This window comes from Protomyctophum bolini (genome assembly GCF_963924005.1).
Source record: "Protomyctophum bolini genome assembly, chromosome: 13".
In the NCBI taxonomy this organism is placed as follows: Eukaryota; Metazoa; Chordata; class Actinopteri; order Myctophiformes; family Myctophidae; genus Protomyctophum; species Protomyctophum bolini.
In genome coordinates, this window is record NC_137874.1 from 16726668 (window position 1) to 16746588 (window position 19921).

General features: G+C 41.2%; 1 protein-coding gene across 2 annotated transcripts in view; it reads left to right on the forward strand.

Moving 5' to 3' along the window:
* The window catches only part of opcml (opioid binding protein/cell adhesion molecule-like), a 252494-nt gene that overhangs the window by 190903 nt on the left and 41670 nt on the right, over positions 1-19921 (forward strand). For both annotated transcript variants that reach the window (XM_080780138.1, XM_080780137.1), the window contains one exon: positions 6326-6451. In XM_080780138.1, coding sequence (XP_080636264.1) covers positions 6326-6451 — 126 coding nt within the window. The remainder of the gene's footprint in view (positions 1-6325; positions 6452-19921) is intronic.

Consider the following 19921-nt stretch of genomic DNA (forward strand, 5'->3'; position numbering starts at 1 on the left):
AGTTATACTTCATCGCACATCAGTGTTGCCGTCGCTTCCCAAAAAGAACAGATACACAAGCTGACAAGTAAAATGCGTTGCACCTATGTACTGTAGACACTAGACACAAATATATGTCTATAGTGCTTGTGTGTGTGGTGGGGGTGGGGGTGCTCACATCAATCAAGATAATCAAATAGAAAAGAGGCAGGACACAGACCAACTCTTGACAATCTTGTTGTGTGGAATTGTCAAGAGTTGTTCTGTGTCCTGCCCCTTTTCTATTTGATTATCTTGATTGATAACACGCACGCACACTGACACACCCCTCTGCGTGTGCGTGTGCATGTGCGTGTGTGTGTGTGTGTGTGTGTGTGTGTGTGTGGGTGTGTGTGTGTGTGTGTGTGTGTGTGTGTGTGTGTGTGGGTGTGGGTGTGTGGGTGTGCGTGCGTGCGCCGTGCGTGCCGTGTGTGTGTGTACGTGCGTGTATGCATGCCGTGCCCAAGTACGCGCACTCATGCATAATCATCTACACACCTCCAACACAGCTGTGGTGAACAACCATGTAATTATATGGGTTGTATTTTAAGTACTGTGCCACTTTGGTCTTGAGATAGCCATTGCGACCTTTGTTTTAATAAAGGTATCTCTGATATTTTCAGCGTGTGGCACTGTCATGTGACGCATAAATTAGGCATTAGTCTTTATATTGTGCACATCTCTTCATGTCAGTTTATATTTTCAATCAGCTTGTGTGTGCCTCATTACCTGAATCCAAGGGATGAGTCAATCATTTCAGAGTCAGAATTGGTTTAGGATAATTGAAGGACACGCTGAAAGTCATGATTGAATGATAATCAGGATTTTCAGAGGGGAAAAACTCTGTGCACCTAAGCGCTTCGTTTGCTCTGCATCATCCCATGCTACAACCCAGTCAACTATGAAGTACGCATTTCTGGGTTGAGGTCATGGATTCATTTTTGTCTCACTGCTCTGAGCTACTGGGTAGTTTTGTTTGTGACGTTACCTTGTCGTGATGGTTGCAGCCACTACCTAGTTATGCAAGGGATTTGGATTTTATTCACTATATTTTACTTAGCCAGATATAATACATAGGGTCATACATTGAACCATTTTAACCCCGTCTCTAATTTACGTATGACATTGCCGATTCTAAAAACGCCTCGTAAAACCTAACCTAAGGTTTTCTAAAAACCTTAAAATCTTTAAAAAAAATATATATATGTTGCTATATGAGACACAGGTATATGTGACACAGAGGTAGCATCCGGCATTAAAGGTAAAACAATATATAGGTTATCCCAAAACTTCAAACTTCTAAAATAGCGATTTGTGGATCTACACGGCTATTTTCTCGATTCACCATATGTAGGTACCGATATATACTGTAGGTCTCAAGTGGTTATATATTTGAACATTACAGTATTACACAACAAGGGTACCAAGGCAATATTGTAATGTTTCGAACTGTCATGAATGCATGGCATTCCCATTTCCCATCACTGTTGATTGAGTCACAAGAGCTTTCACAAAACATCACACTGCCATTTGGTTTCACTTCAATGGCACTTTCATCCCTTTGGACTGGAGCCTAAAACACAACATGCAATGGGTTTAAGTAAGTCCCCCATGGAAAGTTGCCTTTGAACTGAGAACATTTGGCAGTTTGAAGGCAGGTGTCACCACCGACCGGTGGGAAAACTAACCTAGTTCATGTCTAGCCCCTCCAAAGCACCGGCAGCCCCATGTGTTTTATCAGGCTCAACATTTTGTGAATATTCCTTCTCGTTCAGCTGTCCTTGTGTACTTCACTGAAATTGTAATGACTGAACACGACATGACATATGAATGAGGTTTTCCAATGACATGACATGACATGGTAGCTGTGAGAAATCTCTCACTTACCCACTCATACACAAACACTGTTGCTTTGCTCAATTGTAGGACAAATGTATTACTGTAGTCTACATTGTTCATTTCAAATTGCGATGTGATGATTAATTAACACATACTGTACAGCAGTAACTTTATCTTGTGTGGCTGAATTATATTGTTTGTTCATTGTTCACTTTCTGTAAGAATTCATAATCATTCAATTGTCATAATTATCACCTTTCTTCATACCATACAAATTGAGAAATGATACTATAATAACTTTGTTTTTGATTGATTGATTGAAGTATTTATTAACAGTTTGAAGAATTACAGTAGGCCTACATTTACAGTACATTTCAAGCACGGCGGCGGTGACTCAGGGGTAGAGTGGCCGGATGGTAACTGCAAGGTTGCCAGTTCGAACCCGGGTTCCCCCAGAGTTAGTATCGAAGTGTCCTTGAGCAAAATACTGAACCCCTAATTGCTCCTGATGTGCTGGTTGGTGCCTTGCATGGTTTCCACCGCCATCGGTGTATGAGTGTGTGTGAATGGGTGAATGTATTATGCACAATCTATGTAAAGAGCCTTGGATAAAGGCGCTATATAAATGCACCATTTACCTAAGCACAACTCAATACAAAAATGGTCAAATCAGTGGCCACATACAGTACTGTACGGCTATTTTCAAATGGCCAAAATGTATTCAGAAGTGTTTTGTAATAATAATTATAAAAATAACTAGTAACTAAGATTGAGATGTAGTGGAGTATAACTAAGATTTAGATGTAGTGGAGTAGAAGTAAATGTACTGAAAATTGGAAATAGTCCATTAAAGTACGTACCAAAATTGTACTTAAGTACAGTACTAGAGTAAATGTATGTACTTACTTTACACTACTGGTAACTGCTTAATGTATTGTTTGCCATTGCATTTGTCTGCCCCAGTGTTAAGGAGCAGATAGTTAATTAGTGACACAATGTACGGTTTCAACCCATGTTATAACATGGGTTGAAACCGTACATTGTGTCACTAATGAACTATCTGCTCCTTTAGCTCTCAAATAAGCACATTTAATTGTGAAATGTTGATGAAAATGTTACTGATAAGTGGAGAAGAAGCCTTATCACTGGAGGCCTATGATTAAATAAGCGCCCAAAGCAGGTGTCTATTTCCTCTTTCGGCAGCCTCTTGATCCCATTTCCCAATTAATTACTGCTGCAAAACCTTTGCCATGCCGATATGAAGAGTGACATGTCCATGGAACGACAGACACCATCTACTATAGGGCCCTGTGGCAAGACAGATGCATTTTAATCACACAGCCCCTGGCATTATCAAGGTGATGGACCTGTCCCCTCTTCCACACACTGGCAGTATTTCATTCATTCATCTTGGTTAGAGCTCATTATGGCCAAGCATAGCGGGCTGCCTGTGGTAACCGGAACGCTCGCCCCAAAACACAGTCGCCCACATTTTTTTCACTGGCCGCTCGCCCCCTAATCTTAAGAATAAGGTTATTGTTAGGCATAGTTTTACTGAGGTTACATTTAGGAATACTTGGTGGGGACTGTTCTGAGGTCGCCGCATTTGACACAGGGTGAGCGTCCTTGTATTCCTGCTTGCCTGTCACTCTTCATCTGAGAGATGAACTGTATTCATAGGCTGTTAGTTATTAGTTAGGTTAACTAATAACTACAACTACTGACAGAGCAGGAAACAAAATATAAATGCAGCAAAGAGAGTAGAACTCTGCCTCACCTTATAGTTAGACTTTGATTTACTTTTGCGGTGTGCCATGAGACAAGTGCAAACGTGACTTGTTGAAACATTATTGTACTGTAAAAAGGTCTATTTTCCCTTGATCTTTATCTTTTTTAGTATAATAGTATTAGTTTACTATAATTAGAGTAATACACCATAATCAACACGAACGCTTTATTTAGAACACACCCAAATCATCATACAACGTACACGTGTGTTCAATCAATTATTCAATCAAAGCAAACGGCATAAACAATATTAGTTTGCCTGTTCTACAAAAATACAAATTACAAGTTAGTTACAAGGCTGCATTCTGTCGCGCGTGCCAAGCTGTCATTCTCTTGTATTATTTCCAAGGCCAATCAGAGGCAGGCGGGGGCGTTACCATGTTTATGCTTGGACCAGGGGGGCAGTCAGACAGATATTTTGTGAAGCCACAAGGAAATCGGGATCATATAATGGCCTGTTGTGGCGCTGTCATTGGGCCCAAAAAAACCCATAGCCCCATAGAAGTCCATGTATTTGGGCCCAACTTCACCTAGACTGTATTACCTTAATAAACATGGTCATGAATACTTTTTGCTTCCAGTCACTAGTTTAAAGTCTAATTTCTAATGAAATATATAATATAATATAAGGATTTTATAAATTATGGTCCCATTTATATATTTTTTTACCATAAAGTCTCGCATGTTCTGATGGGCGTGGCTGCCGTTACAGTCTATGAACGGGATCCCCCACCCACTCGAGTCAAAATAAAAACCAACGAAGAAGAAGGGGGGAAGTCCCGCCTCGTTGTCGGGGCCAGCCAATGGGCCAGCTGGGCCCAAACGGATCTAGAAAGATGGCGACTTCCATTGCAAGGACTGACAGGCTTCATTTTACGTTCATGTTAGACCCGGGGAACGCTTTGTCCATATTTTTTACAGTCTATGGCTTGGACGCAAAATAGATACACACCTTACTGATTGAAATTCTTTCTTTATTTGGAATACCCCTTGAGATACAATATCTCGTTTTCGAGGGGTTCACAAAGACTGAGACTGAGACAACATGTAATCCAGGAAGGAAGTGAGACCAGATCACAAACACTTTGAAATACTACAATATCAAAAAATGCATATTACCCACATCAAAACCCCAGGAAAGTGTTTCTTGTCACCCAAACAACATTAAAATAAGATCTAGTTGCAAATGGGGTGAAGTGGCCCTTTAACCAGTGTCCCTCTTTTGGTCATTTCATTATAGGCATAATATTTTCTTTTTATATTAAATTTTCCATTTTAAAATAGTCTCACAACTCATTATAATTGGCTATTTTCACAGTGAATACAAATGCCTTGAGATATTGACTTGCCTATATTGGTGTGCCTTGGGCAAAAGAAAATGTGAAAACCATCACCTATTACACATGCATTCTGTATGTGCAATACATAATTTGTACATACAGTTGTACATACAATATACAGTACATATTATGTGTTATTCTATCACACAGAGGTTGTGATATAGTGTAAGATTATTGAAAAGTATTTTTCTCTGTAGATAATTGCAAATATTGTTAAATAACATTCAGTTTATAAATGTTAATGTGAATCACTATATTCAATGCCTACTCTGATACCCTATCATGCACACTATAAATTATTCTCATTCCTGTGTACAGATTTTAAAAAGTAGAAAAACATGAATCAGAATACTTTGCATATGGTAATGTGGCATTTGTTTTCAGAGATCAGTTTCAATATAGTCAATCTGTAAGAGTAACTGTAACGCATCTCACCAGTTTTTAAATGTTTAAATATCAGTTAAGTAAAGTAAAATGGTATGCTAAACAGTTCCAGCTTTGAATATGGGTCAGCATCATTATTCCGACGGCGTGTTGGTCCAACTTACTAACCCTGTCCCTAAACCTAACTCTAACACCACGTGAAGACACACAGTCGGAATTGCGAGTGAATCCCTTTGAATATCCATATTATAGCAAGTTGAACATAAGGGTCATGTGTAGTGTAAATCAGGTGAGGAAGATTTTTATTAGCATAATGTTCAGTCACTTTGGGTGAATTAAATTATACTAACTAAGACTAATCAATGCCTTTTGACCTCGACCCACAGTCAGTCACAGGTTAGCCATACACAAGTACTGTACTTAAATCTAGCTGGCCTGTCAATTGTGCTTTACTTTATATCTAGCTAATGCTCCTCTATCTAATGAGCAGTGTACAAATGAATCATGTGATATCACAGTAAGCCAGGTCATATTTCTCAGCTATTGCATCATCACAGAGTCCCCAAATCCTCTACATTTTCTAACCTCTTTGGTGTACTTAGTGGGAAAGATAGGTGCATGTCATTAATTGAACAGTTTTAATATCGGGTTGGCTTCCATGTGGATCTTGGTCTCCATGCAGTCATTTATGAAGTATGGCATATGACTCCATATACTGCCATTTCAAGTAATATATTTCAAAATACATTAAACATAATGTGGTGAAAAAAATGCACAATTACTGTCTTTGCCTGCTGGCAGCTTGCACAAAAATGTCAATGATTAACTCTGGGAACATGCAGTTACATACTGATAGACAGACTAACTCATGTGACAACTTGCCTCTTGCCATCTTTACCAAACAGCAAAAATATGTCATTTGTCGTTTTTTTTTCTTTTTCTTTTCTTTCTTTTAGTACCTGCGAGAATCACTAACATATCGACGGACATCGCAGTAAATGAGGGCAGCAATGTCAATCTAATGTGCCTGGCGATTGGTCGACCTGAGCCAAGTGTCATATGGAAGCATCATTCTGCAAGAGGTGAGCAATCAGCTTAATATGCTCTTTTATTATCCCTGATGTAAGAGATACCATGTGGAGAATTCCTGTGCAATGGCCACTCTTTGTCATATCATTCATGATGTGAAGAGTGAAGACTTCACTTATGGTCTACTCTGGAGTCTACTCTGGAGTTTTAATGAAGTGGTTATTTGAGATGTTTTCCTATATAATGGATATTGACAAAGCTTCAACAGAATTGCTTTAAGTTCTTAGTTTACTGAATCAATTCCTCCGCATGTGGCTGCTGTCAATCTTCCCGGGAGGCGGACTATTTTCCGACAGCATTCTAGCCGACGGGGCAACGGTCCGCTCCGCAGCGAGGGGACCGTCGCTGCGATGCGAAAAAGCGATGGTCCGACATGCGCTGCTCCCGTGCTTGCGGTTAGGGTTAGGTTAGGATTGAGGTTTCGGATCAATATGCTGTCGGAAAAAAGACCTGCACCCAATCTTCCCAGGCAATGCAAATTCTCCCTACACTTCAATGAGAACATTTGCCTACACAAGCTGTTCCCTTCCTATGGGATTAAATTAATTTACAGCTTTTGTTTGTATATATCCTGACTGAAACGATGATAAATAATGCCAGCCTTTAATCTGTTGAGTGAGGCTGTGTTTTCTTTTCAATATGGAGGATGAAGGGGTTGGTGCCACGCAACCTGTGCCCCGACGGGGCCAGGCTCCAATCAACTGTGCAAATGATTTGGCCCGAGGCCAACATTGGCTTGGTAGGGGTTGTTGTGCTGGCACCTAAAGCCTGAAGGAGAGCCAAGTAGCTGTTTGTGTGCCCCCCACACACACACACAGAGTTCTGTGCTTTAATCGCGGTGGCCCCGCACTTCCCACTGAACATTCAGCAGCGTGAGTCATGCGCTGCCATAGGATCAGATGTGCAGCCTCCATCATGACATGAATATCTACAGCCCAGCTGTTCCTCCCTCCTTCCCCGTTTCTGTACAAGGAAGCCAGAAGGAGTATGCCAGCCGCAGCCAAGACACTGTCGCCTACCTCCTCCGTCAACATGTTCACTCCCTCATTTTCCTTATTATGACCACTGAACATCATAATCTCCTAACCGACTGTTCAACTGAAGAATGGATCCTAATCACATTGAGAAATGGTCAGCAGAAGGCTTTGAAACCCCAGACAGTTGGTGCACACTATGCTTTTAAAGGAACTGGGTCTTTATACATAGTTAGTCCTATACCAGCCTTAGTCGCTTGAAATTTCAGGTCCAAAAGCAGGAAGTCGATAACCATTCACAACCCGGTGTTTTTCCATGAAATATCAAGTGAATTATAACCAAACTTTCACAAATATGAAAAACCTAGAAAGCGGCGTTCTGTGGAGCACATGTATCTGCCAGGCCTGGCAGAGACATGTGCCCAATGCCCAGTTTCTAATCACATCATTGTCACATGATTCCCAAGATCATGTGGTGGAAAAATCTTGTTTCTGCTACAAACAGTAACATTTGTAGCTTTTGTTGTGTCCCCTATGGGTCTATAAGTGAAATCACTATTGGCTCAAATTAAAATGTGGGGTCAATTGTGTTTATGATTCTTGGCCTTTTTAGTTTTCCCCAAAAATAGGCCACTCCTGCAAACTTTGGAAGCCAGAATTGTAGCTAATTGGAATGGAATATGAAAAATCAGTACGATACAGTATCACATCATTCCAGAGATAAGGTGTGTGTTGTGAAGGAAATTCAAAATGGAAGAAAAACTATTGAGGCGGAAATGTTTTGGGAGTTGCATCATGGTCCAAGGAATACAGGGAAAAATACATTTTGATTGTAACACCTGTGGTTCAGTCATAGCCCAAAATGTAATGCACGCTTGTATAGCGCCTTCCTTGGCTTTCTGGCTGCCTGCATGAAAGGTTTGATGCGGATCAGTCCATCAGTTTGTGAGATTAGCTCCAGTCTCATGCAGTCACGCGCACGCATGCAGTCACACGCACGCACACACGCACGCACGCACATACACACACACACACACACACACACACACACACACACACACACACACACACACACACACACACACACACACACACACACACACACAGATAACTGCTGCCAGAGATAACTACTATTATATGAATGATATGAGTTGGATTATTGACATAAGTAGTACAATAGGTGGTGCCAGTCCAGGTTATACAATTATTAGAGCTGATGGACTCAAACATTGGCAATTTCACACTCTTTAGTCCAAAAAGAATGTGCACATCCATTGGTTGAGCAGAGAGGGTGTGCTAGCTGCAAACTTCTTTCAATTAGGCTTCATTTGGGAATTACTGAATGTTTTTGTTACAGACAGACCTGAGCACCTTTTTACTTATACTGTAGCATTATAGTGCCAGTGAACCAAGGTAGCCTATGTACTGTATGTTGTGAAGCCCAGCACTGTCAAGGCTGCTCGTAGGCACCTCCTGAAAAATTCTGTGAAATCCTGCAAAATTATGGATTGTGTTGTTGGATACAGCGATTAACTGCTACAGTACATACCGTATGAAGAAATGAAGCGTGCAAGTGTAATCTACTGAAGAGTGTTTCATAGTGGAAATCGTCATTTATTTTATCACCTGAAAGAAATTGTTCTTTGGTACAATCAAAATGTGTTTGGAAACATGAAACATTTTAGCTAATTTGGGTAGCCTATTTTTGAATAAAAGAAAATCCTCTCCATTTGATATTTTAAAACATGAAATATGTTTATGGAAACAAACCTACAGACCACGGGCAGAAACAATGGAATAACTGATCTGAAAGATAATATTTGGGCTCATGCTGGGGTGAAAGTGGCTTTCATTTCTTACAGGAGCTCCCAGAAATGTCATTCTGCGACGACACCCGGACGCGCGGACGAATTTTCTTTTGGGGTTGAAATCCCACAGTACCCCTGAAATGCATAGAAAACTGCACAGTTATACCTAACCTATAACACAATATAACACAAAACAGGTCTTACACCTGCATTAGGCTACCTATTTCATTACACTTACTATAACATGATCGATTGTAACAAGTCCTACTCCTATCCTATTTATACCATAATCACAAGGAAATGGAATGCTTCAACCATATACCAGATATCTACAATAAGCCCATGTACTAGTCTAAGACACACAAACCTGAATTTGATCAGTTTTGTATTTGAGACATACACGAGAAACAGATTATCATTTAAGAATGTATTTTGTCAACGTGCAAAATAACAAAAATTACCCAAAACTCCATCTCCTAATATCTTTGTTGAGGATTGATAGAGCAGAACGGGTAACAGAACAGAACAGAGCAGAACACTTAAAACAAAGTCCACAGAGGCCTGTGGTAGTTATCCTTATCCTCTTGTCCTGAGTCAACCCGTTGAGTGAGTGAGCTGCTCTTCTTCCTTTGCCCAGCAACCTGCTCTGGATACCCTTCCCCGGTCCCCCAGACACATGTAAAGCATATTTGAGTACTTAGAAAATAAGTGCTATAAAATTCCTGATATAATAATAATAATGTATTATTATATCAGGAATTTTAAAAATGCATCTGCAATTCATCTTCAACTCTTTCCTTTCTCTTAAAGAGCTGAGCTAATGTTGGTTGCATTGCCATTTTGCTTATATTTTTTTTTAGCGCATTCTTCTACTGACTTTGTAGTTGTACTTCTCAAAACAGTTGCCGCCGGCATTTCATTTCGTTTCCTGAACCAATCAGAACTGGTATTTTATTGCATTGTGCCAGTCTTGTCAGCCAACCAGAAACATGGTTTGAACGTTGGTGGATTCGTCGTAGTAGAGAGCCCGCCTTCTATATCCGGTCATTTGCACGCATACCTTAGGCAGGCAGACAAACGTCCGTTTCCGTATCCGCTCTCTAGCGGATTTCCAACCTGCAAAGTGAACTGGTGCTGCCTGCACGGCGCTCTGCCTGCACGGCCCTGCGAGCCAACCGAAGGGAGAAACTCTTCTCTCTCCTCCAGTCCGTGGCGTGCGGTGGTGGATTAATAAAATAACAACTTTCACCCCTGGGCTCATGTAGGGAGACTGTTGTTGTGTGCTCTGTGCTGGTCACGGGTTGCTGTCAGAAGAGAACATAGTGGGTTATCTTATCTGACATTTTTTCCAGTAGCACTAATGAAAAGAAAGGCTATGGTGAGGATGTTTGGCGAGACAAAGAAGTCCTCTCTGACAATGAGAACTTGAAATGTTTTCCCTTCAGCATGGCATTTTCCAGACTACTGTAGCTCCCTCACCATTTGCTTTTCATGTTTGTCAACATCAGTGATTATGGGCCTTGGATAGCGTTTCCAGAAAATCACAATCTTTCCATTTAGTGGCGTGTTCTTCCCAGTGTATATAATTTCAGCTGTTCACACTCACTGGTGCCAGAAATCCGAGCAAATGTACTGTAGGAGCTAGTGATGCAGAAAGGCATGTCAACCTTTAACAGATTTCATTGCAAGTGACAGGAGAAAACTGTCCTGAGGAACGATACAAAAAGCTTGCTGTCTAATCCGGTCTAATCCTAATTGTCAACAAAAAGGAAGTTATTTTAACTTTGACATTGAAGGCTCCACTCTATACAGTACATCCATAACTTATATTTCTATTGTGATATGCGCATAGGAGAAACCCACAATCTCTTAGCTGCCATGGCCACAAATCCTATCAATTTACCTTTCTGCTTTGTTTTGTGGACTACAAGCCCTTGTTCTTATTTCAAGTCAGTGAGTGCAACATCAATTATTCAACAATGTCCACTTATCGTTGGCTGCTGGCCACCAAAAAGATTTATATATGCAGAGAGCAGTGAATTCAAAGGACAACACTAAATGGATCAATTTGACCCATTAAGACTCATTATATTGATTAGGTTGTGAACATGTACTCACTCTCCTGTCAGTTGGTTGTTATTTTGTCCCATTAATGTAATTGTCATTGGTGGGAAAATGTACTCAAATGTTTTACTTAAAGGACAACTTTAGTTTTTTACTGGTCAATAAATGCCCGGGATGGCTTTCGTGACCAATATGTCATTGGATGCTGTAGTTGCCACCTAGCTTCCTGATTGGCTGCCTCATCTCTAGGCAACCAGACATTTTGTGTGTGTGTGTGTGTGTGTGTGTGTGTGTGTGTGTGTGTGTGTGTGTGTGTGTGTGTGTGTGTGTGTGTGTGTGTGTGTGTGTGTGTGTGTGTGTGTGTGTGTGTGTGTGTTGTGTCACACAGTTGTGTCACACAAACAGGCTTGGTGTGTTTATAGGAGAGCACAATTCGGCAGATATAATAAGGCAGCTGATAATTAATTGATGTTCATCAATTCTTGTTTCAACCAAGGTTCATGTTTTAGGTTGTTATTAGAGAAAGTAAAAGACGAGTATTAATTGTCTCCACCAGGCCAAAGGCATGGGGAGAGAGTATGTTTTGCACTCCGTCCGTGTGTCCGTCCGTCCGTCTGTGAACAGCTAATCTCCGGCACCGTTAACCCGGTCAATGCCAATTGTTGCGCACACACTCCCTGGATGCCAACGATGAACCTCTGCCCCAAAATTACGTGACATCTTTCACAGACTTTCCTACTAGGCAAGTATATATATATATAATATACTATATATACTGTACCGTATACTAGATATATACCTGTATATCTCACCTTTTTCACATTGGCCTGTTATAGCGCCAACAATAGGTGAATTTTTGCAAAACACATTTTTGGAACAAAATGCCTCAAATCATCCAATTGCCATCAATGGTGTAAGCGCAAATGGCACCCTTTTCACATTGGCCTATTATAGCGCCACCAGGAAGCCTCAACCTGACCTGGCCTGGTGGAGACCTGCAGCCCCGAGGGGAACTTTTTAGTTCATTTTCATTTGCTGCTTTCTTTCGTTTTAGTGATTTTAGCTATTTTTGACAAGGGGGCGGGGGCAAAAAAAAGAAAGGGAAAAAAGAGAGTAGTTTTTTATTTCATTTCATTGTTTCCCCTAATATAAATCGTAGTTAGGAAAGGTCACCTGGGGAAAAAAATTATAATTCCCTAAGGTCACTCCAATCTGACGTGACGACAAGTGTGAGGAAGACTTTTGTCACCCCCTTTGTCTCATGTGATTGACAAAACTATAGCACCATAGACAGACATTGTCAGTCAGTGATTGGTCCCACAATGAGTGCAATTCACACTATTATACAGCGTAAATGTATGGCATGCCATATTCCCTGACGCGTTTGTTAGTGAAAATAACAGTCAGGCTGGTTGACATCAACCACGCAGAAATCAGCAGGGGGTAAAGAAGAAAAAGACGTCAGCAGGTGTTGTGTTTCTCACTAAGTAGTTAAGAGAATGTATCCTTAGTAAACGGGATTGTATGCCACTTGGCAGCAATCTTTCCCTCCCTCTGGAAAACATAGCAATAATTGCAATAAGCCTGTTTGATTAGGCATATACTGTTATGCCTCATTTAGACTTTGTTGCGTGCTGGTGTGTTGGATGTGTGGATGTGTCAAAAATATGAATAATAAGCTGATCTACATGTACAAGCTCATACAAGAATACAACATAATTATACAGTAGAAACGCTATATTGTTATGTCTGAGTCATAGGTTCGTTCGCACCATTGGCCTGTTATAACACCACAAAACACATTTTTGGAACAAAATGCCTCAAATCATCCAATTGCCATCCAAGGCGTAAGAGGAAATCGCACCCTTTTCACATTGGCATATTATAGCGCCACCAGGAGGCCACAACCTGACCTGACCTGACCTGGTCTAGTTTAATCTTATCGTCAGTAAAACAAATAAAAGGATACAAGAATGGCCCCAGTGTGTGGTCGGCGGAATAAAATGGGGTTTTGGAGTGAGCCATCCGGGTACCTTGCCCAACACCCTCTTTCAGGTTTCCTTCCCTCCTCTGTTTCAGACACACACACACACACACACACACACACACACACACACACACACACACACTGTAAACACAATGAAAGGCTATAGTCCCACTTCAACTGCTGTTTTGAAGAATGGTGCTTGAAATCCTTATTGTATTATAATCAATTTATGCTTCAGATGTGACATTTGACCCACAATATAGCGTAATTCTGGGTATAATATTAAGCTTAAATAGGTCTATGAGGGGGAGTTGAAAGCTGTAGTGTAGGCCGCGTTTAAGAGAAAAGCGGCCTTGTAGCAAATTCAGAATTACTTTGAGATCAAAGCAGCCAGAGGCATTTGCTAAATAAAGACTTGCTTATTCAGAGTTGTTTGTTCTCTTCACTGCTAAATTATCCTACCTAGGTAAAACATACCAACAGAAAAAGTTGCAGAAGCACATTCATTAGACCACTGTTTCCCTTCGTATTTTCTTTCCTACTTTTCCTTTTTTATTATTAGTATTATTATTATTTCAAAACATTTTCAAAAACCATTCCCCCAAAAATGCTAAATATTTCATAAATTAAAAACAAATTTGCCTTGTGAGCCTGTAGATCTGCTATTTTCACTAATTTGGGTCCCGGACAAATGGGTCTCGAGCTAAAAAGTTTCAGAACCAGAGCATTAGACTATAATAAAAAGGGTATACCATGATGAAAGCTGTATAACAAGTACTGTATAACTTTCATTCTTGTAATACGTATGTCAGTGGTTGTGAAATGCACAACATTTAGCAAATAAAAAGACCAACAACTCCAAAATGGTAATGATCTGAGGCATGTTGTGTTTGTTTTAGTTTTTTTCAATTAGCTGTACAGCTGGTTGATTACCAATCCTAAGGAAATTGCTTCAAAATAAGTTACTAAACGGCTTCACTCAAAAATTGCACATTGTTCCTTCAACCATCTGCATATTTTACCACTTTTTTAAAGACTAATGAGAGTCATTTAATTCAATCTGCCTGAGGCATTTTAATTGATAACTCAAAGCGCACATCTGACCTCCACCTCAATGAATATAATTTAGTGTCATGCTTGTCAGGGAAGTGTGTGATGAAATAATATTTTATTGAAAAATTAAGTGGTTTAGAATTAGAATTCACTTTTAGCTCTGAATATTCATTTCGTTGAATCGCCAGAACATATTTTCTTAATGGGCTGGAGCAGGGCTGGAGCCAGGCTAGTATCACTCTATTTTGTATATGAATTTGTCCAAAACTGACACTATTTATTAGATGCATATTGGCAGAAAACGTTTTATATGTACATCTATGTCAAATGACATCATTCCTCAACAGTGCAGATAATGGATTGAATGAATGAATGAATGAACAAATAAACGAATAAATGAATAAAAGCACCTGCATAGCTGTATTTGTGAGGCTATAAAACTGTGTGTGTGTGTGTGTATATATATATATATATATATATATATATACACACACACACACACATACATACTATATGGTAAATATTACACTAGATCACTGTATACAGCAATAATTAGGTCAGTTACATAGCCTGCAGTAGTAGTCGTGTCGTGGTGATAAAGTGAACCATGCATTATAGCACTGTGAATGCACTGTACACAAGCTGTGTCAACTCTGTATGGGGAGTGGGAGTCACAGTCCATAGACAGTGTCCCTGGGCCTGCTGCATGCAGGGCCCTGGTGGAGTCACAGTCCATAGACAGTGTCCCTGGGCCTGCTGCATGCAGGGCCCTGGTGGAGTCACAGTCCATAGACAGTGTCCCTGGGCCTGCTGCATGCAGGGCCCTGGTGGAGTCACAGTCCATAGACAGTGTCCCTGGGCCTGCAGCATGCAGGGCCCTGGTGGAGTCACAGTCCATAGACAGTGTCCCTGGGCCTGCTGCATGCAGGGCCCTGGTGGAGTCACAGTCCATAGACAGTGTCCCTGGGCCTGCAGCATGCAGGGCCCTGGTGGAGTCACAGTCCATAGACAGTGTCCCTGGGCCTGCTGCATGCAGGGCCCTGGTGCTCCAGTACTGTTTGCCAGGTGGTAGCAGTGTGAACAATGTCATGAACAGAATCAATTTGACCGGGTTCCCTGGTGGTCATCTGGGTGTATGAGTGCTGCATGACTGCATATGACAGGCAGATCAGTCCTGGTGGTTACTGACGTGCTGTGTTGTTTTAGCCATCCTCTATAGCAATGGTTCCCAACCTTTTATTTTTTGAAATAATAATGTTTTATCATTAAAATCATCAACCCCCCAAAAAAGTGGTTTGCCAATTATTTGGGGGCCCACTTGCAATAATCTAATGGCCCACGGGACAGGAACACTGCTCTATAGAACCTTGTGACCGTGGGTGGAACAGAATAACTTTTAGATTATAATTAATGTGTTTAGTGCTTTTTGTCGAGCTGAGAATAAGAGGGTGCAGTTGTCAGATTTACTGCAATTTTGTTGTAAGGAGAGAATCTGGAAACAGCCCTGCTGCAATCTATGATGAAATGTGCAGTGTCAAGGCTAGCCGCAGGCCTATAAATAATTTTACATATTCATATTTTCTTTAGTGCCGGCATTCATTTGCATGAAACACTTTTCATCACTGACACTAATACCCCACAAAGTTAAAGCTATTGTTTATATAGCACATTGTGTACGTTTTATGTCTCTGTAATTGCAGTGATGTTCAAACTACAATAAAGATGGCGGCGCATCTTGTATTTTTTACGGTCTATGCTTGTGTCCAGTCTGCTCCGCCATGACACCGTCTGCTTCAGATACCTTTGTTGACATTTTCAATCGCGGTCAACATTCCTCTATGGAAACATAGGGAGACCACATCTAACATTAGTATTTGGGTTTTAATGAGTATAGACATACTGTACCTCATACATGAAATCATACATTGATGTAAGACAGAGTCATCAAGTAGTACGGGTTTACACCAAATATAATCTCTTTGTTAGTTAAAATCATAGTGGTTTCTGCTATTGGTATTGTCATACAATAATATTATTATTTACCTTCATTGAGGGCATATGGACTGAGATTTAATTTGCACCTTTGCTTTGACATTGAACGATTTGGCTCTTAAGAGAAATGACACTCAGCAATTCATTCGAAATGCGCAGGTTGGCCACGGGATGCACAAGCTGAGACAAATTCATCACAAGATATGAATTGAACTCGCAGTGCACAATCTCATTGTGGTAACCCCTGCTGTTGCTGTGTTTGATGTGTGCCTTTTTCTTTTATCCTCTATTTCTGGAGATGTACAATATACGCATACAGGCCCGCTTTGGACAAGAAACTGCCTATAGGCATCTTTTATTATGCATAAACATCCCAAACGATTTGGCTACACTACTGCCACTGCTACCAGCAGTTGTGAAGATGAATACAAATGTGATTGTACAGTATGTCCGTGTACAATTAAATTCTATATCCATATTTAAAGTTTTTATATTTTCTTATCATAAATGAATGTCCTACTTCGTCAGTGTCACGCAAAAGTAGCAAAAATAGACGATCTACAATCTCCGTGTCGCAACACTAAATACTGAACCAATGAAAAGTATTAACAATGGCTTGTGACTAAATATTAACAAAATTGGGTCCATTGGAACCATTTTGGACATACAAGGTAACTGCCTGACAACAACGATATGTTCCTTATGCTTGCAAGCACTTCAATGTCATCTGGGGAACACCAGAAAAATCATTCGGGGACCCCCTGGGGGTCCTGACCCACAGGTTGAGAACCACTGTCCTAGGGTATGCTTTTTCAAACAGCAAGAGGAGCAATCATTATATAGATATTCCACTGACCTACATATGATTCTTGATGGCTATTTTTATGTATTTGTTGTATTACCATGTTTTGTTCTTGCTTACTGTAAATCGCTCTGGATTAAAACCTTTTGCTAAATACCTAAATTGTAATTGTAAATTGTCTAAGTATCCTGGATATATTGTAGCTATGTTTGTATTGTGCAACTGGGTGATGGGCTTCCTGACACAGAGGCAGCCGGCTGTCAGGGTTGGCAGCCGCACATCAAAACCCATCTCAGTGCATCCGGGTGGTTTAAGGGAAATGTTCCTGCCCACCACCGAGGAGACCAGGAGTTTGAATCCTGACAATAGGCCATGTTTGAGGGTGGGACACTGGGCGGGGAGTGCAATCTCCTTCGCTGCACTAGTGATTCCTACGAGTCTGTCAGGGAGCCGGTTCAGCACGAAGAAGAACTAGGTCGGATAGCGCGTTCCTCCACATGGTGATGCTCATCTGCACCCTCCCACCAACTGTAGGGGTTAGCTGCGACAGGGACCTCATGGGTGTAGGGAAAATCGGGGAATTGGCATAACAATATTGGGAGGAGGAAAAAAAGATCCATCTCAGTTCACCCCAGGTCTGCGTCCTGAGTTGACTTCTGAGTCCCCTGTTGTTCTTCCTGCTAGTGCTAATCCATGACTGTACTGCCAGACTCGACACAATCACGTTACACAACCGACGATACAATAGTCTGGTCTCGTCTTCAGTGATAATAATGGATATGCACTACACAATGGAGGTGGAGCAGCTAACAGTGTGGTGTGCACCGACTACGGTACGATCTGACCTCAACCACTAACACCTCGGCCGTCATCAAAAACAGTGTATCCATCCCTTCTGGAGGGGGAGTACGTCACCCCATCAACAACCACCGCCTTATACAATGGAACCACTGAAAACCTTCTAACGCACAGCATCCTGGTCTGGTAACTGCAAAGTGAATAAACGGTACCAGCTGACAGTGATGGTCATTGGTGACCCTCTCCCCTTCTTGCTGGTGACTTATTATCTACACTGCATTCTTCACAGATCCTCCAGCATCATCAAGGACCTCAACCACCCTTCCCACAGTCTGTATTCCTTCCTGCCGTCTGTGTGAAATATAGCAAAATGCTCTATCTTTTGTCTACAAGCTGTCAGGACCATATACAGACTGTGCCTCCCACTGCCCCCTCCACCCACCCTCTGACCCCCAACATGCCCCATCACTCCTTGACATAATATACCAGCTGTTAAGAACTGAAACAGATATTCACTTGAAATTGGTTCTGTCATGTTTTTGTTTAATTTGTGGTGTGTTTATGTGTACCACGGAATGTGATGATTCGATTGGCTGAGCAGGGAATGTGATGATGTATGATGCTAAGAACGCCCCTTACTTCACACAAGTGTGATTTATTTCCCCCAGCTATGGGCTGGGATGAACAGCATTATAACAAAAGCGCTAGCCTATAACAAAATTAAGTCATAGGTCAGCCAAGTCTATGGACTTTTAATGTTTGTCTAGAGCAGTAAATGACAACGTAAGACGTCATCTGGCTGATAAATACTGCCCTCACTGCGCCCCTCACTTCAGACAAGTGTTTTGTTTAGCTACAGTACTGTTTGTAACTACACAAGAAAATGACAAACTGATTCTTGAATGCATGCAAAGGGTCTGGAGTGCTGCGTTTGTATTAAAAACAAACGCATAATATGACAATAATTGTGCGACAAATCGTTATGGCACATACCACCCTAAGCTTTACTGCCTGACAGTGAGTCCCTGGTTCGATTCCCGGCAAACCAGATGATTTCAATTCTCGATCAAGAAAGAAAGAAGTCAGTTTCTCAGACTTCAAGAGGATTATTTGGCAACAAAACATCACATCACATTACAATCACTGTTATAGTCCAAGCAAGTATGACTTCAATATAAAATCAAATGGAAAAATAAAGTCGCAATGATAGCATGAAATCTAATTTCACGTCGGCTACCGTCTAATGCATGCAGCAACACAAAACTGTCTTCTGTGGTGTCTCACACTTAGTGGGAGAGTTGGCACTGGGAACGAGGTGCCAGTCCGTTAAAGGCAGGTTGCCAGCTGCTGGTTGCAATTCTCGGAGGTAACATGCTGGTCGTCTGTCACCGATGATCCGTATGACTTGAAAGCCTTCATGAGAAACCACAGACATCGCGTCCTTCAGTGCTTGCTGGTAAATAGTGTAATTATAGTAGAAAAGTGTGCATGGTCATGTCGAGCAACTAGCTGTGCTTTACCACTATCGTTATGAAAGCAAGTTTGAACGAAGGAAGTTCAGTTTACAGTGTAGGTCAGTGGTTCTCAACATTTTGTGGGTCCATTTAGTCCCAAACTATCAACAATTTAGCTGAGGACCACCTGGAACTGCCTCAAGGACCCCTGGGGTCCCTGCACCCCACGTTGAGAAGCACCGGTGGAGGTGACAGTCCATGCATTCATCATGAACATCATGAATCGTGTGTCCTTAAACTGTGAGCAACTCCTACACAATGGGAGAGGCTGAAGTGGCCGCCTTGCCGCCTTTAACTTTACCATCCGGCTTTGTGAAAACAGACTGGCATGTTGTTATTTGAGATTTCACTTCCTCCTTTCTTTTGTCTCGGTTCACTTTTGTCTGGAAAAGGTTTTGTCAAATGATTTGTCAGAAAGTGTCTTTCCACGTTATCTTTCACCAGGTGTTGCAGCGGAGGCAAACACATTTT